The 17,596-nt window shown below is 56.7% G+C and overlaps 1 protein-coding gene across 2 annotated transcripts in view; it reads left to right on the top strand.

Annotated features, from left to right (window-relative positions):
• Window positions 1–17,596, top strand: part of PXDN (peroxidasin) — a 77,061-nt gene that overhangs the window by 41,694 nt on the left and 17,771 nt on the right. For both annotated transcript variants that reach the window (XM_086699904.1, XM_086699903.1), the window contains 10 exons: window positions 712–881; window positions 2,551–2,668; window positions 4,668–4,837; window positions 7,702–7,974; window positions 9,207–9,323; window positions 10,368–10,526; window positions 11,566–11,678; window positions 12,409–12,565; window positions 16,508–16,616; window positions 17,158–17,315. In XM_086699904.1, coding sequence (XP_086556030.1) covers window positions 712–881; window positions 2,551–2,668; window positions 4,668–4,837; window positions 7,702–7,974; window positions 9,207–9,323; window positions 10,368–10,526; window positions 11,566–11,678; window positions 12,409–12,565; window positions 16,508–16,616; window positions 17,158–17,315 — 1,544 coding nt within the window. The remainder of the gene's footprint in view (window positions 1–711; window positions 882–2,550; window positions 2,669–4,667; window positions 4,838–7,701; window positions 7,975–9,206; window positions 9,324–10,367; window positions 10,527–11,565; window positions 11,679–12,408; window positions 12,566–16,507; window positions 16,617–17,157; window positions 17,316–17,596) is intronic.

Raw genomic sequence — 17,596 nt, 5'->3', positions numbered from 1 at the left:
CGGGGGTGTGCCAGCAGGTTGACCCCTTCAGAGGCCAACAAGACATGTTTTAAAATCAGTTTCACATTCTTCAGATTAATTTTTAATTCCATGTTGCATATTTTGGTGGTGGAACCACGTCCGTGTAGGACTCTGTGTCCTGTCCCCAGCCCTTGAGTGTTCGCAGAGCTGGGCATTCAGTAAACTGGTCCCCCGGTTTCTAAGACCTCTCAACACCCTTCTTGTACTGGGTGATGTATTGTAATAGAAGGAAGGGATGTTAGTGCCGGTCGAGAACGTTGCTTGACGCCCTTCTGTGTTTTCCTCTGCGGTCAGGAGGGCCGCCGCTCTGCGGTTGGCCGTCACCGAGCGTAAGGAGCTCGACATCAGGAAAAGGGGAAGATCATGCTAATGAGCCCAGGTCCAGAGCGAAATAAGGTGAAATAAGACAGCCTCCCTCGCTAATTAGGATTGCTTCTGGACAAAGAAACGAGCCAAAGTCAGACGGCGTTCTGGCGAAGGTGGAGGGGCACTTGGTGTTGAGGGAGCAGGGAGGTCGCCGGAAGAGCAAGCTTAGGGCCGGGCAGGCAGGCGGGGTCCCCGGGGTGGGGACCTGGCCAGCGGCCTGGACGCTCCTGGCCGGCCTGTGTCCGGCAGGCCCCGCACAGGCTCACGCGTCCAGGTCGTCCGGGGTGGGCTCGTCCCCATGTCTCACCGTCTTCCCTGTCCCAGGAGACTGGACTCCAACGCGCTGCACTGCGACTGTGAAATCCTGTGGCTGGCGGATTTGCTGAAAACCTACGCCAAGTCCGGCAACGCACAGGCGGCCGCCACCTGTGAATACCCGCGACGTATCCAGGGGCGCTCGGTGGCCACGATCACCCCTGAAGAGCTGGACTGTGGTGAGTGCGGCCAGGGGCCGAGGGGGACCCAGAGCCCCGTGCTGGCGCCCAGGGGGTGTGGTACGCACGGCCCTGCCCACCTGCAGGGACGGTGTCCCTGCATCAGATCCTTGTAGGACTGACAGGGACGCTCCTTGGCAAAGCCCTGGTCTGCACACAGCATCTCTCAGTGCCTATGGGGTTTCTTGGCTTTTGTTTTCAGGCTCCCCTGCAAAATGAGCAAACTGGGTCACACTGTCCCTGCCTCCCCGTCCCTCCCGCCCCCGTGCACACAGGCTGCAGCTGCCGGCTGCCTCTGTGCACTGGGCTGGGCCTCCGGCCACGGCCCTGAGACACAGACCGCCAGAAGGGCCAAACTCCGACGGCGGGGCAGAGTCCTGCAGTGCCCAAGGCCTGGTGTGGCTGAGCCTTTTTTTTTTTTTTTTTTTTTAATTTTTTTTTTTTTTTCAACGTTTATTTATTTTTGGGATAGAGAGAGACAGAGCATGAACGGGGGAGGGGCAGAGAGAGAGGGAGACACAGAATTGGAAACAGGCTCCAGGCTCCGAGCCGTCAGCCCAGAGCCTGACACGGGGCTCGAACTCACGGACCGCGAGATCGTGACCTGGCTGAAGTCGGACGCTTAACCGACTGCGCCACCCAGGCGCCCCATGCGGCTGAGCCTTTTAATTGCAGCACTGTTTTGGGGTGCTGAAGCCCATTTCTCTAAAGCATCATCGTTTTTTTAGTGTTGAAAATACATGTAACGAAACTAGAAATCAGCAGCTTTTGTGAGTAACCAGCCAGCGTCTGCACTCCTTTGTTAACTGTCCTTACACGTGTGCACCCGTCTGTGCACCTGCCTGGCCTCAATAGTGTGCGGCGTCAGAGGCTGTGTTCACGTGTGTGCATCCTGTGCGACTGTCCTCCGGCAGGAGCCATGCCGCACGCAGGCAGCACTGCTGGGCTGTGTGCGCCTCACAGACGAGGCTCTTTCCTGGGACAGAGGCCAGAGGCCGCAGCTGAGAGTGCCCGGCTGACCCCTGACATCTACATGCGTGTGTGTGTGTGTGTGTGTGTGTGTGTGTGTGTGTGTGTGTGTCACCGCCATGCACCACACGGTTGGTGTCCCAGAGCTGCCCTGGGTGGTCCTGCTCCCCAGCCACCTCTGACTTAACCAACAGGACCCCAGTTCAAGGGCCACGGGTTTTGTCTGCCTCCTGCCACTGTATTCGTGGAGAAGGAGGACATGGGGCAGCCCCCCCCGTTAGCAGATTGGAGGAGGCAGCTCGTTGGTCCCAGGGCCATAGGAGTGGGACGCGCACGTGGGAGGACAGAGGACGAGGACGCGCTACTGTCCTGCCTTGCACAGTAGAACTTTCTGCTCTCAGGAGTGCGTTAGCTAAAAGGCTTTGTTTTCTATTGCTTTATTCACCCAAAGCAGCTGTTCCTGGAGTTTGCTCTGTGCACAGGGGTCTCGCCGGGTTTATCTGAGGGTCAGAAACGCTGGGTAAAACTCAGTCTGTCTCCCAGGAGATGCCCGTCTGTCATCTTCGTGGGAACATTGTGGTTGGGATGGATGTTTGAACACTTGGGATTTTCTCTTAAACCTGAGATCTGGTTTGGGTTCTTGCTGACTCTAACGGGACTGTTTAAAACCAAGAGGATCTGCATTTCCTTCTTGGCACAGAAAGGCCCCGGATCACATCAGAGCCCCAGGACGCAGATGTCACCTCGGGGAACACTGTGTTTTTCACATGCAGAGCAGAAGGCAACCCCAAACCCGAGATCATCTGGCTGCGAAACAAGTAAGTGATTTTCACTGTCCGCCCAGATGCCCCGTCTGCACCACTGGGCATGTGCCCACGCCGCCACCCTGTGGGCCCCTCGACACTCTCGGCCTCTCTGGTGGAGGGAAGGGTCTAAAGGAGAACGTTTCTGCATCGTTTCTGCTGAAAGGGGCCGTCCGTTACTCCCCCTGCCTGGGGTGAGGGGCGTGAGGGAGGCTTGGTTCTCCACCGGATCTGGGGGGAGGGCGGTCACTGGGGCTTCGAAGCTGGAACCGTCCTCCTGGGTGAGGAGGGCTCCTTCCTGCTGGGACAGCGTCTTCAGGGACGCCCATCAAGTGGGCACTTTTGTAGTTAGTTCCTTGCACGTCTGATCGGCCTCAGGAAACGAGTGTCCTCCCTTCTGTCCACAAGCATTTTGGGGTGTGTGGGGGCACAGGTGTCAGAGGACACGACAGGTGTCGTGTTAACGTGGAACGCTTTCCAGCATGCATTCTGAACCGACTCCTTGAAAACAGATTGTTAGCATGAGACCCCCTGTCATTGCTTCTGTGTTCATTCTCACGAGGACACGGACAGGCTTTTCTGCGGATCTTGGCTGTGGGCGTTTACACTCTGAGCTCGCTGGCCGTTCAGTCGTAACAGGGCGCAGAGGACCCTCTGGTGACCGAGCCCAGACGCCCGCCCAGCCGTCGTCCCTCCCAGTGCTGGGCCGTGTTCGCAGAGAAGATGCGCAGGAAGCTGGGGAGCTTGGCATCGGAGAGCCATCGGGTGCAGGAGGGGCAGCACTTTCCTGCCTGTGAAGTTTGGGAGCCTCGTCTACACCTGGGTTTGTCCTTATGACCCGGGCCCAGTGCCGTGCAGGATGTGAGCAGTGCCAGCCTGGTCCTCAGAGAGGGTGTTCTCTTGGATGGCTCTGGAGTTGTCAAGATTTAAAATCCTGAGTTAATACAGGAGGAGTACGTGTGTATTTGAAAAGTAGAAAGGCATGAATTCAGCTGAGCCTTTTCCATTAACCCCAGGCCTGGCGTCTGGTGCTGGGCTCTGCCTCCACCTGCCAGCCTCCCCTGTGGGTCCGCCTCCCCTGCTGACCTGCCTCCCCTGTTAGTCCACCTCACCAGTGGTCCTGCCTTCCCGACTTGCTGGCTCATCATGTTTATGGAAGGGAGCTGGGCCAGATCAGTAAGTCTCTTACGTTTGGAACCTGGGGGGACTCTTGCTTCCATCCAGAAAACCCCGTGGATGAGGACGGATGTCACTTTCGGTGGGTTGGTGCAGGGAGAGAGGTGTGTGAGCCGGGAGGGGAAGGGGGCTCTCACACCTGGCCGGGTCTTCAGCCGAGAGCCTGTAGGTTTCTGAGTGGCGTCCATAGGGAAATGCTCACAACAATGATGGTTTTGTCAGTCAGTGTATGTAATCATTTGCTTTAATGATAGCAAATGTTTCTGTCCCATTTTCTTGAGTCAGTTTGCCAGAAACCAAGGAAAATGTTTCTTTTGAATTTTTCCCACTATTTTCATTGTGTCCCTTTGGAAAGAGGACCGCTTTGAAACTTAAAAATATTTTTTGTTTTATTTTATTTATTTTTATTTGAGAGAGAGAGAGACAGGGAGGGAGTGTTGGGGAGGAGCAGAGAGAAGGAGAGAGAATCCCAGGCAGGCTCCATGCTGTCAGCACAGAGCCTGACTAGAGGCTCAGTCCCACAGACTGAGATCATGACCTGAACCAAAATCGGGACAGAGTGGGACCCCTGTACGACCACGCCACCCAGTTGCCCAAACTTTAAAATCTTTATAGACTGAAACTGAATAGTAAAAGTAACCAGGAATTAGTGATGCACTAGGCCCGCCCCTGTCCCAGACATGGTAATGATGTGGGACACTGTGTCGGGGGTGGGAAAGTGTCCTGGAAAGGCCAGGCATGGCGTCTCTGCCTCCCCACGTGCTCAGGTGTCTTCCGGTGTGGATTGGGCCTCCTGGAGCTTTCCGAGTCTGAGCGTGCCGGGTTTGTGTCTTTGCAGCAACGAGCTGAGCATGAACACAGATTCCCGCCTCAACTTGCTGGACGACGGAACCCTGATGATCCAAAACACACAGGAGACAGACCAGGGGATTTACCAGTGCATGGCGAAAAATGCCGCCGGGCAGGTGAAAACACAAGAAGTCACCCTCAGGTACTTTGGGTCTCCAGGTACGTGGAGAGGACGCCACATGAGGGTTCCTTCCAGAGCTGCCCTTGCTCGTGGCGCACAGGCTCCCTCCCTGCACCCAGCTGGGCAGGGCACGGGTAGGACGTGGGCAGGGCATGGGAAGGAAGTGGGCAGGATGAGAGCAGGAAATGGGCAGGAAGCGGGTATGATGAGAGCAGGAAGTGGGTAGGGTGAGGGCGGGCATGGGCAGGAAGTGGGTAGGATGAGAGCAGGAAGTGGGCAGAGCACAGGCAGGAAGTGGGCAGGATGAGAGCAGGAAGTGGGCAGGGCATGGGCAGGAAGTGGGCAGGATGAGAGCAGGAAGTGGGCAGGAAGTGGGTATGATGAGAGCAGGAAGTGGGTAGGGTGAGGGCGGGCATGGGCAGGAAGTGGGTAGGATGAGAGCAGGAAGTGGGCAGAGCACAGGCAGGAAGTGGGCAGGATGAGAGCAGGAAGTGGGCAGGGCATGGGCAGGAAGTGGGCAGGATGAGAGCAGGAAGTGGGCAGGGCACGGGTAGGGTGAGGGCGGGCATGGGCAGGGCATGGGTAGGATGGGGGCAGGATGAGAGCAGAAAGTGGGCAGGGCACAGGCAGGAAGTGGGCAGGATGAGAGCAGGAAGTGGTCAGGGCATGGGCAGGAAGTGGGCAGGAAGTGGGCAGGGCACAGGCAGGAAGTGGGCAGGATGAGAGCAGAAAGTGGGCAGGGCACGGGCTGGGCATGGGCAGGGCCAGGGCAGGGTGTGGGCAGGGCGCGGGACCAGAAGTGGGCAGGATGCTGGCTGGAAGTGGGCAAAGCGTGGGTGCGCTAGTCTGCAGCGAAATTCCTTCACCCGGAGATGTCGGAGCACGTGGTCCTAGGTAATCCTCGACCTTTGCTCTGTTTTTTAAGAAGAAATTCAGCCTGATGTTTTCTTAAAATGAGTCCATTTGTGTTTATTGTCATGACCAACATATTTAGATTTATAAGTTTTGCATCCTGGGACTATTTATCCAGTCTTTTTTGTATTCTGTGCCTAATTTTGGAATAATTGCCCATCTTCTGTTTCCTGCTTCCACTTTGGAAGCCACAGCGTGGTTCCTTGATGTCAGTGATTCCCTAGGATAATATAAACGTGACCTTAAGTTACCAGAGTCGATAATCACCGCCTACTGTTGTCTCCAAAGTAGGCCGTGTTCTGATTTTTCGGTGTATGAAACATTTTGTGCTTCGTGTGTTGTGTGGTCATAGCATAGTTAGCACTTCTGAATCTCGCCCTTTCTTTCTCACTTGGAGCTGGAGTCAGGCGGCAGCCCCTCATGAGGACCAGCTTTGGGTTAATAAAACTTGAAGGAGATTTATTTCCACATTCGACTGATGCCAACTCTCTGTCTACATTGGGTGCGCAGTTGTACCCAGAGCTGTCCTCGCCTTTGCCTCTGTTTCTCCACAGGCTCTGAACAGCCACTTCTCAAACCACAGTTGCACGTGCCCTCCGGGTGGGCTTTGACTTTGGGGTTCTTGCCCCTGCAGATGGCTTTGTGGTCTCTAGCTTGCCATCTTCCAGAAATGCTAATATTAGGATCATTTCTGCACCTTCTATTATCTGTTCTTTAGATATGTGTTTAGTACAGAGTAAACATTAACCGAACACGAAAGGCGCAGAAATGTTCTTCTGTGTGTCTTTCTTCATCCCCTAAATTCACGCCTCCAACCCCACTCTCCCAGATTATGGCTAGGGCTGCCTTCTTCGCCCCCGCCTTGCTTGTTTTTCATCTCAGAACGTGACTGGTTCTCTTACTCGCTCCTTTTCACAGCTGCGTGGAATTCATGATCTGTGGCAACGTGATCTATTTAACTGGTTCTTTGGAGTTTCTGAGGTTTTTCCTCAAATCTTTTGCTGTTATCAGTCCACACCATCCCTTTATCCAAAACCTCTTGGGTCTGCTATCATTTGGAAATGAGAAATTGGGGGAATTTCAGCAGGGCCACCTGGTACGTAATCTGTTTAACTGGCTCGCGGGGTCCCAGGCACCGCCCTGTAGCCAGCGTATCCGCGTCCCACAACGAGCTGCGTGCAGTCACGTGATGAGGAGTAAGTTAAGACTCTAGACGCTTCTCGTCAGATTAAGTTTTACAAATAAATTATGAAAGATGTTTCGTGTTTGGAGCGTTTTTGGATTTCGGAATTGGGGAGAAGGGTGTCGGCCTGAATATACATCACAGGAATTTAAAAAGCACCCTTTTGGGGTACAAACCTTTTTTTACATGCTCGTAAACTCCTAGGAGAGTGATCTCTGGGTAACGGGGTGTATGACTTCTCAGTTCTGATGTGTGTGGCCACGTCACCGCAGGCGGGCCGTGGCGGTTTATGCCGCTGGTGTGTGAGCTCCGTGCTGCGTGGACGCCCTCACAAAGCAGGTCGCTCGGGGCACAGACTTTCTTCTGGATTTAGAGCTGGAACATACTAGCTCAGCTAGCTTGTGCTTTCTTTTTGCATAGGAAATGGGTTATTTTTATTTGTTCTAAATACAGTTTAAAAACAGTGTTTCGTGCTAGTAAGAGGCTCTGGCAAGATTTGACTGGACTGACCCAGTGTACTTAGAACGAACAGAAGTAAGGATCCTGCCTGGGGCTGCTCCGTCCACGCTGAAACAGGGAGCCGCCCGACCATCTGTTGGGCACTGACGGCCCTCATCCGAGGCAGCACATCCCTGCCGGCTGCACGTTCTTTAAAAGAGAAAGAAGACGAGAGAGTGTCGATTAAACTGTTTGCTTTATTTTAAGGCCAATAGATGGAACGGGTGGCCTGGAGAGAGAGAGGCCCGCGCAGAGCCCTGTTGCTTGGCCAGAGGAAACTAATCCAGAACTTGTGTTTCCTTGTGACAGCCCGACCCGCTTTTGTAATCCAGCCACAGAACACGGAGGTGCTGGTCGGCGAGAGTGTCACCTTGGAGTGCAGCGCCACAGGCCACCCCGTGCCGCGGATCACCTGGACCAAAGGGGACCGCACGCCCCTGCCTGAGGACCCTCGCGTGAGCATCACCCCCTCTGGCGGCCTGTACATTCAGAACGTCCAGCAGGACGACAGTGGGGAGTACGCGTGCTTCGCATCCAACAGCCTGGACAGCATCCACGCTGCGGCTCTGATCATCGTCCAGGGTGGGTCGGGTGCCCCTCGTCGCTCGCGTGCAGACCCTCTCCCCGCCCCCAGCGCGCTTCCCACCTCCGACTTCCGTGACTTTGGTTTCCGAATGGAGACTTTAGGACGGTTGATTTCTCCCGGGGCTTTACCTCAGGCGGTGTTATCTGTGGCACGTAGGGCACCTGGCGTGTGTAAGGCGAACACACGAGTGTGGGCGGTGTGCACGGGCGTGTTGAGTCCATCAGTAAGCCTTGCATTCAGCTTGGAACTTCCCAGGAGTAGCTTTGGCTCCAGCTGCAGATGGGACCTGTAGTTTTTTTTTTTTGTTTGTTTGTTTTTTTTTTTTTTAATTTTGTTTTTTTTTTTTTTCAACGTTTATTTATTTTTGGGACAGAGAGAGACAGAGCATGAACGGGGGAGGGGCAGAGAGAGAGGGAGACACAGAATCGGAAACAGGCTCCAGGCTCTGAGCCATCAGCCCAGAGCCTGACGCGGGGCTCGAACTCCCGGACCGCGAGATCGTGACCTGGCTGAAGTCGGACGCTCAACCGACTGCGCCACCCAGGCGCCCCGGGACCTGTAGTTTTAAGAGCTCAGCTGTGTGTTTCCTAACGTCCGACTGACTCTTAGTGAGTTTGTTGCCTTGTTAATAGATTATACAGTGAGGCATTTGAGGAGAAGCTCTGAGCCAGGAGAGCGTAAAATCCCGAGAGATCAGCCCTCTCCCGATGTGTCTGTCTTCCCCAGCCTCCCTCCTCCATGGAAGCCCCCTCCCTTGCCGTCTGCTGTGAGTCTGTCCTGCTGCCTCTTTGGGCACGTAACCGCGTGGTGCTGTCGTCTGGTCGTTACTGTTGCACGCACGGATCTGTTCTGGGCTTAGGGCTGTGTGATTCACCCCTCCGGCAGCAAACCAGCTCCTGTCCCCACGTACAGCTGGGCCAGGTGACACTTAGCCACGCAAGGACGAGCGGACGTCGCACGGCGACAGGAGCGGGACCCCCTCGTTAGCCTCACCGCCGTCCGCACACTGCGTGTGCGGTGGGGCTGAGTCAGCAGAGGTCTCTGAACGTCTCCCAGCGTCCCATGCCCTTCTGCCGTCATGCTGTTCCCTCTCTGGCGCCCCCCTGTGGCACAGCTGGCCGCTCGGGGCCGTGGCGTCTGCCCGGAGGGAGGACCCCGATGCTCCTTCCAGCGGTTTTACCCAGATCCACCTCTGAAATGATCTTTCCCATGTTTTTCCTCCCGGAAGCTCTTCCCCAGTTCACCGTGACCCCTGCGGACAGAGCTGTTATCGAGGGCCAGACGGTCGATTTCCAGTGTGAGGCCAAGGGCTACCCACAGCCGGTCATAGCGTGGACCAAAGGAGGTAAGGGCCGCCTCGGGAAGTCTGTCTGCCCTTTCCAGGCAGCCCCGGAGCCCCTGCCCAGGCCCAAGTGGTGGCCGAGCCGAGGCGTCCCGGCTGTGGGGACCATCAGCGTGTGTGTGTCCCAGCCTCGCCTTCGCCCACTGCTGCCGAGAAGGACACGGGGAGGAGACTGTCCACGAAGGCGCTGGGGTGGCCTTCTGCTTTCTTGCTCCTCCCATGTAGTCTGTGTCTTGCTTTTGATCTACACTGAATTAGCATCTCGTTGGGATTTAGCAGCATGTAGGATAGAAGTTTCTGGAAACTGATTGTAGCACATGTCTGTTGGAAGCTCATTTCCTGGGGCCGTCGTGCTGTGTCTCCACCTGCGGTGAGGTCACACTGTTGATCTCCACCTGTCGATCACGCTGATTCCCCGGGGCCACCTCTCCTGCTGCAGCTGGTGAACCGCAGGGCAGATGACGCAAAGACACAGACTTCTCCCGGGGCGCTGGCAGCCCGGCTGGGAAGGTGGGGGGAGGAGAGGTGGCCCCCGGGCTCCGCCCTGGGAGTGACCTTGAGAACCTGCCTTGAACCGGAGGGCAGCTCCCCTAAGGGGCCCTTAAACCAGAGGAGCACCCGGGCAGGTGCGGCAGGAGCTAACGCCTGCACCTCTATTCTGGGCAGGAGGGGCTCCGCCAGGGCATGTGCCCCCTCACCTGGGGTGTCCTTCGCTTCTGAGTAACTCCCGCCCTGACCCCTGCCCCGTGGCCCGTCCTCGAGCCGACGTCACACATGCCCCCTGTGTCCTGACTCCTGTGTGTTTAGCCTGCGTCCCTGCCATCCGCTCCTCCCTGCTTCTGGGCAGTTTCTCAGAGGCGGGGACGGGTCTCTTGTCCCTGACCTGCCGCACGCCCCGTAGGCTGGACCGTCGCTCAGGAGGTGCTGACCCAGGGGCCCTGCTTCTCGTTTGCTCCGAGAACGTTCTGCTGACCGACGTACCTGAGTCCTGCCTCTAACCCACCACTCACTGCGTGTCCCACTGACTGGCGCCCCCGTGCCTTTCAGGGAGCCAGCTGTCCGTGGACCGGCGACACCTCGTCCTCTCCTCGGGAACGCTCAGGATCTCGGGTGTGGCGCTCCACGACCAGGGCCAGTACGAGTGCCAGGCTGTCAACATCATCGGCTCCCAGAGGGCTGTGGCCCACCTGACCGTGCAGCCCAGAGGTACGCGCGGCTCCCTCCTGGCGGACCCGCCGCTCTGTGCGGATGCGCCGTCCGGAGACGTGGGCCTTCTGCGGCCAAGGTTCCCGTCACTGCTCACAACAGAGCGTGTCCTCTTCCTCTGAACACCCGTCCCTCGTACCTGCTTGAGGTACAAGGTGTGCATCCCGCTCGTGGAGCTCCTCGTGGGGAACCCTACGAGGCCGGCTTGTCCGTGCTCTGGGGCCGATTCTTCCCGCTTCACAGAACGGCTCTCATATCCTTTCCGGGATGGCCACTGTGGCCAGGGGTCTGATAGCTCCTGACCCGTGGACGAATCCTGAGAATGTCCCAGGGATTCTGTCTCTCGCCCCATTGTCCCATGAGCCTTCACACACGTCTTCCTTTTGTCCTTTGTGGGTGTGTGGTCTGACCATTCTCTCCATGAGAGGCGCCCAAGCCGGAGTGTGGCTGGTACTGCACGGTCCCCAGCCCCTGGGGGAGGTCCTTCCCTGATGGTTTGGGGCCTGGGCTGTCTTCCTGTTACCCAGGCGGGCTGGACTGCTCTCGGCTGGGGCTGACCTTCCCATTCCCGACGGGCAGCATGTGGGATGGCCTGTTGCATGAGATCCTGTGGGTGGTCCCTAAAGGGCACCAGGACTTCCCACGTGGGCGTGGGCCAGGATCCTCACTTTCCTGGCGAGGAAAGCTCTTCTCCTAAGTGTGCGTTTCCCGTCCTAACCATCAGGCTCTCTCCGGGGCCCGTGACGTCCCGGTCCCCCCGCCCCACGTAGACAGGAGCTGGTTAGGGCTGCGGTCTGCTCTTCAGACGTGCTCCTCAGGTCCAGCGTGGGCCGCGGGCAGACCATCTCCCCTTTCCTCCGGCCCTTCGGCCGTCTGCAGACAAGGCTAGGAGGCAGAGTGACAGGCTGAGACTGGCAAGAGGGCCCTGGGTCTGGCCTGGCTGCGGGCAAGGGGCTGTGCTCTTCTGAAGCCTTTTGCTGTAAATCACGAGTGTCGTGGGGTTTCCACCGTGGTCAGCCGGCTGCCCCTTGCTTTACAGTTACCCCGGTGTTTGCCAGCACTCCGAGCGACAGGACGGTGGAGGTGGGCACCAACGTGCAGCTCCCCTGCAGTGCCCAGGGGGAGCCTGAGCCCGTCATCACCTGGAACAAGGTAGCTCCTGCCACGGGCGGGGGAGAGGGGGGTGGCTGCCGGCCGCGCGCTTCCTCTCGGAGTCAGCAGATGCTGCGGGCCCCTTACTGACAGAGCAAAACGAGGCAAATGCACAACACAGCATCATCCTCTTCGCGACCTCCCCCGTGACAAAAGCCAGGAAAACCTTCTGGCTAGCTCCGTGGCCCCATAATCCATACAGGAGGTTTTGGGTGTTCTTGCATTCTTCCGTGTTGTTTTTCTGAAGCCCAATGCAAAAGTGCATTTCCACGTTTAGCCATTATAAACAAGAATTCGATGGGACGTGTCCCCGGAGGATGGGGTGGCCGTGGGCAGGGGTCCCTCGGAGGGAGGCTTGAGTTCCCCCCACGGTCTGCCAGACTTCACCTGCCATGATCACACGGGGCCATCCCGCTGGCCCTTGCCCAAGCTCTGTACCTTCCCTACCGTCGTGCACACCACATAGGGGTGTCCTTTCATGAGCCCCCGATCCCCAATCCTGGAGACTCCAAGGAACTTATCTTTGTCTTCTCTGGATCTTTTGCAGGAGTTTAAGAAAACTCTCACCGAATTGGATTAAATGTTCTCTTTCTAGTTTTGGGTAGATGTGACCGCAGTCCGTGTGACCCGTCCACTCATGAGGTCCTGACAGGCGGTGTCCCCACCCCAGAAAGACAACGCTGCTTCTTGGTCTTATTCTTAGTATCATTTCTGTTCTGCTTTGTTCCAGGATGGGGTTCAGGTGACGGAAAGCGGGAAGTTTCATATCAGCCCCGAGGGGTTCTTGACCATCCACGACGTCGGGACCGCGGACGCAGGCCGCTACGAGTGTGTGGCCAGGAACACTATCGGGCAGGCCTCCGTCAGCATGGTGCTCAGCGTGAGCGGTGAGTCCCCTCGGCGCGTGTGTCCTGAGGTTGGCAGACATTCTCCCGCGTGGACTCACATAGCAGGAGGGCACCTGGCCCAGCGTACTTGCAGACTGACGTCTGAGGGTTTTCAGGGTTATGGGAAGGCAGGGCACCCCCAGTTTGCAGGGGCGTTGCCGGTATCCTGAGAGGAGAGCCGCCTGCCCAGCCTCACGCGCTCTGGCGGCCACCCCGAGACCGCAGGCCGCTGTGGTCACGTGCCCTGTGCGGCTTTTCTTGATGAGGGGTTTGGTGGTTGGTGGAGTCATCATCCAAACCCATTCGGGTCTGGGAGCATGTAATTTGCAGTCCCCATCTGGCAGGAGTGGACGCGGCTGGTGCCCCTTCGCTGTACTCGTGCCGGTTCTGGAAGGGGCCACGTGTCCTCCCGGGATGGGTGTCTGTCATCACTGACCGGTCCCACCCCGGACCCTGAGCCACGCCAAGCCCACCTCTGCATCTGCCCCTTGCCTGTTTCGTTCACCTGTTCTGTCCACGTGCTGCCGCCTTCTTCCTGAAGGCTCAGATCCCCGACGTGTCGCCGTCGCTGCCCTGTGCCCCGTGGCTCCAGGACAAACCCACAGTGTTAGGTTGGACCCAAAGTTGCGTCTTCCGTACGTCCCGTCAAGCTTCCCCTCCGCCATCCCGAGCGGCCACCACCTTCGCTTGGGTCTGTGTTTTTGCCTTCCTGCCTTCTCCACGGGCTTGTGAGTGCCCACAGGAAGCAATGGGGTTGGGTTGGTTTGTACACCCGCCACCCGCCACGCCTTAAGCCTAAAGCCACTTCTTAAATAGGAACCACGGGGGCTCCCGGGTGGCTCAGTCGGTGAGGTGTCTGACTCTTGATTTCAGCTCAGGTTGACTCCAGAGTTGTGTGATCGAGCCCCGAGTCGGGCTCTGCGCTGACAGTGTGGGGTCTGCTTGGGATTCTCTCTGCCCTCCCCCTGCTCTGCCTCTCCCCAACTTGTGCTTTCTGAGTCTCTCTCTCCAAATAAATAAAAAATTATTTTAAAAGGGCAGCCTTTTAAAAAAAATGAAAAAAAAAAAGTGAACCATTAAGGAATAACTGGAAGCCTGATTTTGGAGGGTTTTTTTAGGGAAAAATATTATTTTCCCCATCATACATGGTGTGTGAAATGGATGTAAAATTAGATTGGTGAATTTTATGCCTGTGTTTTTTTAATTACAGTTTTTTATATCTGAAGTAATGTTACTTAAATGTGAATTGGTTATATATGAGATTTAAAAATAATCTCCCCACGATCCCACCTCTAAGAAATAAGCACTATTAACGTTTTGGTGAATTTCCTTTGTTTTTTCAAAAGGTAGGTAAATGTTTTCGTGTTAGTTTTCGTGATTGTCGTTTACAGAGGAAAACAAATTGAAGTGATTCATAATAATGAAACATTGGAGTCATAACATTCTATACAATTATCGGACCCTCTTGTCTAGCACTTGGCATAAAAACATTCGGTTCCAAAAGTTAGTAAGTTTGGCTCCGTGCAAGACCCACTGCGCGGGGGGTCTGCCTGGGAAATGCTGTTGGGCCACGTGGGTCAAGAGCAGGTAAATGTGTCCCACGCACCGTGGCTCGCCCGCTGCGTGCCCGTGTCGGCGGGGAGGTGAGCGTCCCAGGCAGCCGCTCTGTACACGGCTGAGGGCGGGCGCAGGGGTGTCGAGGGCCCGAGGGGCTGTGGCTCACGTGCAGGCGGCGGACGCAGACAAGTAACAGAGCGAACAGCAGGCTCCAGTCGTGATCCGACCGGGAGGCTGGGGCTCGGGGCAGGTGGTCGGGGAGGACCCGCCCTGGGCACGCACATTCTGAGGAGCGGGGCCGCGTGGCCTGGCGCGAGGGGCGGGCGTGAGGCCTGAGGTTGGGACGGGCCGAATGCCAGAGGCCAGGCGGGGTCAGGGCCTCGTCAGCCGGGCTGTAGTCTGGCTTTTATTGCACGGGTGTGGGAAGCCACAGGAATGGTTCGAGCAGTTCTGAGGCAGTAAGGACGGTGAGGTGTGGGGGAGGGAGCGAGGACGGTGTCTGCCAGTGTCCCAGTCGACGTGCTGCCACAGCGCGGGCGTGATGGGCCTGCCGGCCGTGGACCCACGCAGAGCCTGGCGGGCGAGCGCCGTTCGCTGAGATGTCACAGAGCGGGGTGGAGGCTGGGATGAGGCGCACGGAAGGTTCTATGTCCACGCGTGAAAAGCACGAGGAAGCTTCAGGGAGAGAGATGGGCTGGTGTGGATCTGTCAGTGTTTAGACCACTGCCCCATGTGACCCCCAGGGAGGGCCTGAGGCTGGCCGGGCTCAGCGGGGAGGTCTGGTGGGAAGGAGGAAGCAGCCACACCGCTGCAGAAGGGACAGGGGTGGGGGTAGGCATCAGGAGGCAGGAGTGGGGATCAGGTAGACCTGGTTCCTGTAGGTCCTTGGGAGGTGTGAGGAATCAGGAGGGAGTGTGTCCCAGCGGGAGGGAGTGTGTCCCCAGAGGGAGGGAGTGTGTCCCTAGAGGCAGGAAGTGTGTCCCAGGATGGAGGAAGTGTGTCTCAGAAAGGAGGAAGGAGGGAGTGTGTCCCAGCGGGAGGGAGTGTGTCCGCAGAGGGAGGAAGGAGGAAGCGTGTCCCAGGAAGGAGAAAGTGTGACCCCGGAGGGAGGAAGTGTGTCCCAGGAATGAGGAAAAAGGAAGTGTGTCTCAGGAAGGAGGAAGTGTGTCCCTGGAGGGAGGAAGTGTGTCTCAGGAAGGAGGAAGTGTGTCCCTGGAGGGAGGAAGTGTGTCTCAGGAAGGAGGAAGGAGGAAGTGTGTCCAGGAAGGAGGAAGTGTGTCCCCAGAGGGAGGAAGTGTGTCTCAGGAAGAAGGAGGAAGTGTGTCTCAGGAAGAAGGAGGAAGTGTGTCCCCAGAGGGAGGAAGTGTGTCTCAGGAAGAAGGAGGAAGTGTGTCCCAGGAAGGCCGAAGTGTGTCTCAGAAAGGAGGAAGGAGGGCGTGTGTCTCAGCGGGAGGGAGTGTGTCCCTGGAGGGAGGAAGGAGGAAGCGTGTCCCAGGAAGTAGAAAGTGTGACCCCGGAGAGAGGAAGTGTGTTCCCGGAATGAGGAAAAAGGAAGTGTGTCTTAGGAAGGAGGAAGTGTGTCCTAGGAAGGAGGAAGTGTGTCTCAGGAAGAAGGAGGAAGTGTGTCGCAGTGGGAGGGACTGTGTCCCAGGAGGGAGCAAGCGTGTCCCAGGAAGGAGGAAGTGTGTCCCAAGGCCAAGTGAAAGAAGCATTTCAATAAGATCATTTAAATTTGTGTCAGACTCTGGAAAGGCTGAGTACGTTTAGGGAAAAAAGTACCACTTCGTGCCCGGTGACCTTTGCTCCAGCTGCGTCAGTGGATAGGGGTAGAAGATCGGTTGGTTTCGGGGTTATTTTATTTAGCAAACTCTGGTATTAAGTGGGAAGAGACGAGAAGAGGGAAGTGGAAAGGCCCAGAGGCCTGCAGGCTAAGCCGTGTGAGCGTGTGGTAATGGTGCGCTCGTGGCGGTGACGTGATCGGCCCATAGTGGACAGGAAAATGGAGGGAGCAGAGTCTTTGTAGGGGCGGACGGCTGGAGATCCAGGCACCTGTGGAGGGTTTGGCCGCTGACGGAAGGACGGAATCCACCAGGAATTAAAATTGGCCGGAGCCGAGCCTCCACTCGTGGCCGGGCTTCGCTGGAAGAATTGGCTGCTTCACGTCCGAGCTACTTTTCCCATCCTCCTCCAGGGTCACGTGGTTTCAGAAATTAAGGTCTATAATTTACGTATGGCTTCAAAATAGCTTCTAGCGTGATCTAACTTTGGTGTGAAAAATAGTACTGGAGGGACGTGTGCCTTAGTCTAAATGATGTCGTGTTCAGATGTGATCACCTGAGTAACTTGCGGGGCAGTTTTTGGGTAATGAACGACTTTGTTTTCCAGTTCCTGACGTCAGCCGAAACGGGGACCCGTTTGTGGCCAAATCGATAGTTGAAGCAATTGCGACTGTGGACAGAGCCATAAACTCAACCCGCACGCACCTGTTTGACAGGTACTGGGGGCGGAAATGGGTTCAGACCACTGTTTGGTCAGTCTCCGGGGTGAAGCGAATGCGGTTCAGGACACGAGGCTGTGACCTATGGCGTCTGAAGAAAGACCTTTCAATTTAAAAGTCACAGTCTCCATTGGCACCGGGTTTTGTGGGGTTCAGATAACAAAAGTCACCGTTTCTGAGTAGCAGCTGAGCTGTGACTCACAAAGAAGACGTTTTCAGAAAATCTCCACTTACTCACTTGGCTACTACCGAATGATTGGGCAAAAACAAAGTATTTGTCGGGCGCGTTGTATTTGCTCGTGTTGGCAGCTCCAAAGTGTTTTTTCCTGCCTCATAACCATGTGTCTTGTCTGCTGATTTAATGATTTGACTTTAGCGTCCTTGGTTCTGACGCTTTCCACTTGGGATGAGTAAGGCACGGTCCGCCGCGTCTGGAGAAGTGGCTTCACCCAACACTCAGCGGCAGCTATCGTACCTTGGGTGTGATGTTCGTTCTCAGGGGTTTTTTCTGTTCTTCCCTCTGCTCCTGACCCATTAGCCGTCCCCGTTCTCCCAACGACCTGCTGGCCTTGTTCCGGTACCCGAGGGACCCCTACACCGTGGAGCAGGCACGCGCGGGAGAGATATTTGAGCGGACGTTGCAGCTGATTCAGGAGCACGTGCGGCACGGGCTGATGGTCGACCTGAATGGAACAAGTTAGTCCTGGGGTCTTTCTCTCCCGAGTGCCAGGCGTCCACCCCACCTGTGTGGCCTCCTTGGGGCCCATGCCCGCATCCCTGTCTGAGTGCAGGCTCGGCTGCCTGGGTGTGGGCCACGCCGGGTCCTGCAGCGACGGCCTCGTGTATCTTGGACGCCCACATGCTGCTGGCCCCCGGCCGAGACCCTCGGTTCCCCATAACAAATGGCATGGAGGGAAGAAGGGGCAGGGCAGCGGCTGCCACGTGAGGCTGTGCACACGGGACGAAGCACTGAGCCG

The sequence above is a fragment of the Puma concolor genome, chromosome A3 (genome assembly GCF_028749965.1).
Source record: "Puma concolor isolate L17-30 chromosome A3, mPumCon1.1.hap2, whole genome shotgun sequence".
Classification (NCBI taxonomy): Eukaryota; Metazoa; Chordata; class Mammalia; order Carnivora; family Felidae; genus Puma; species Puma concolor.
Note: the sequence above shows the minus strand (reverse complement) of the source record. Positions and strands in the feature narration are given on the sequence as shown.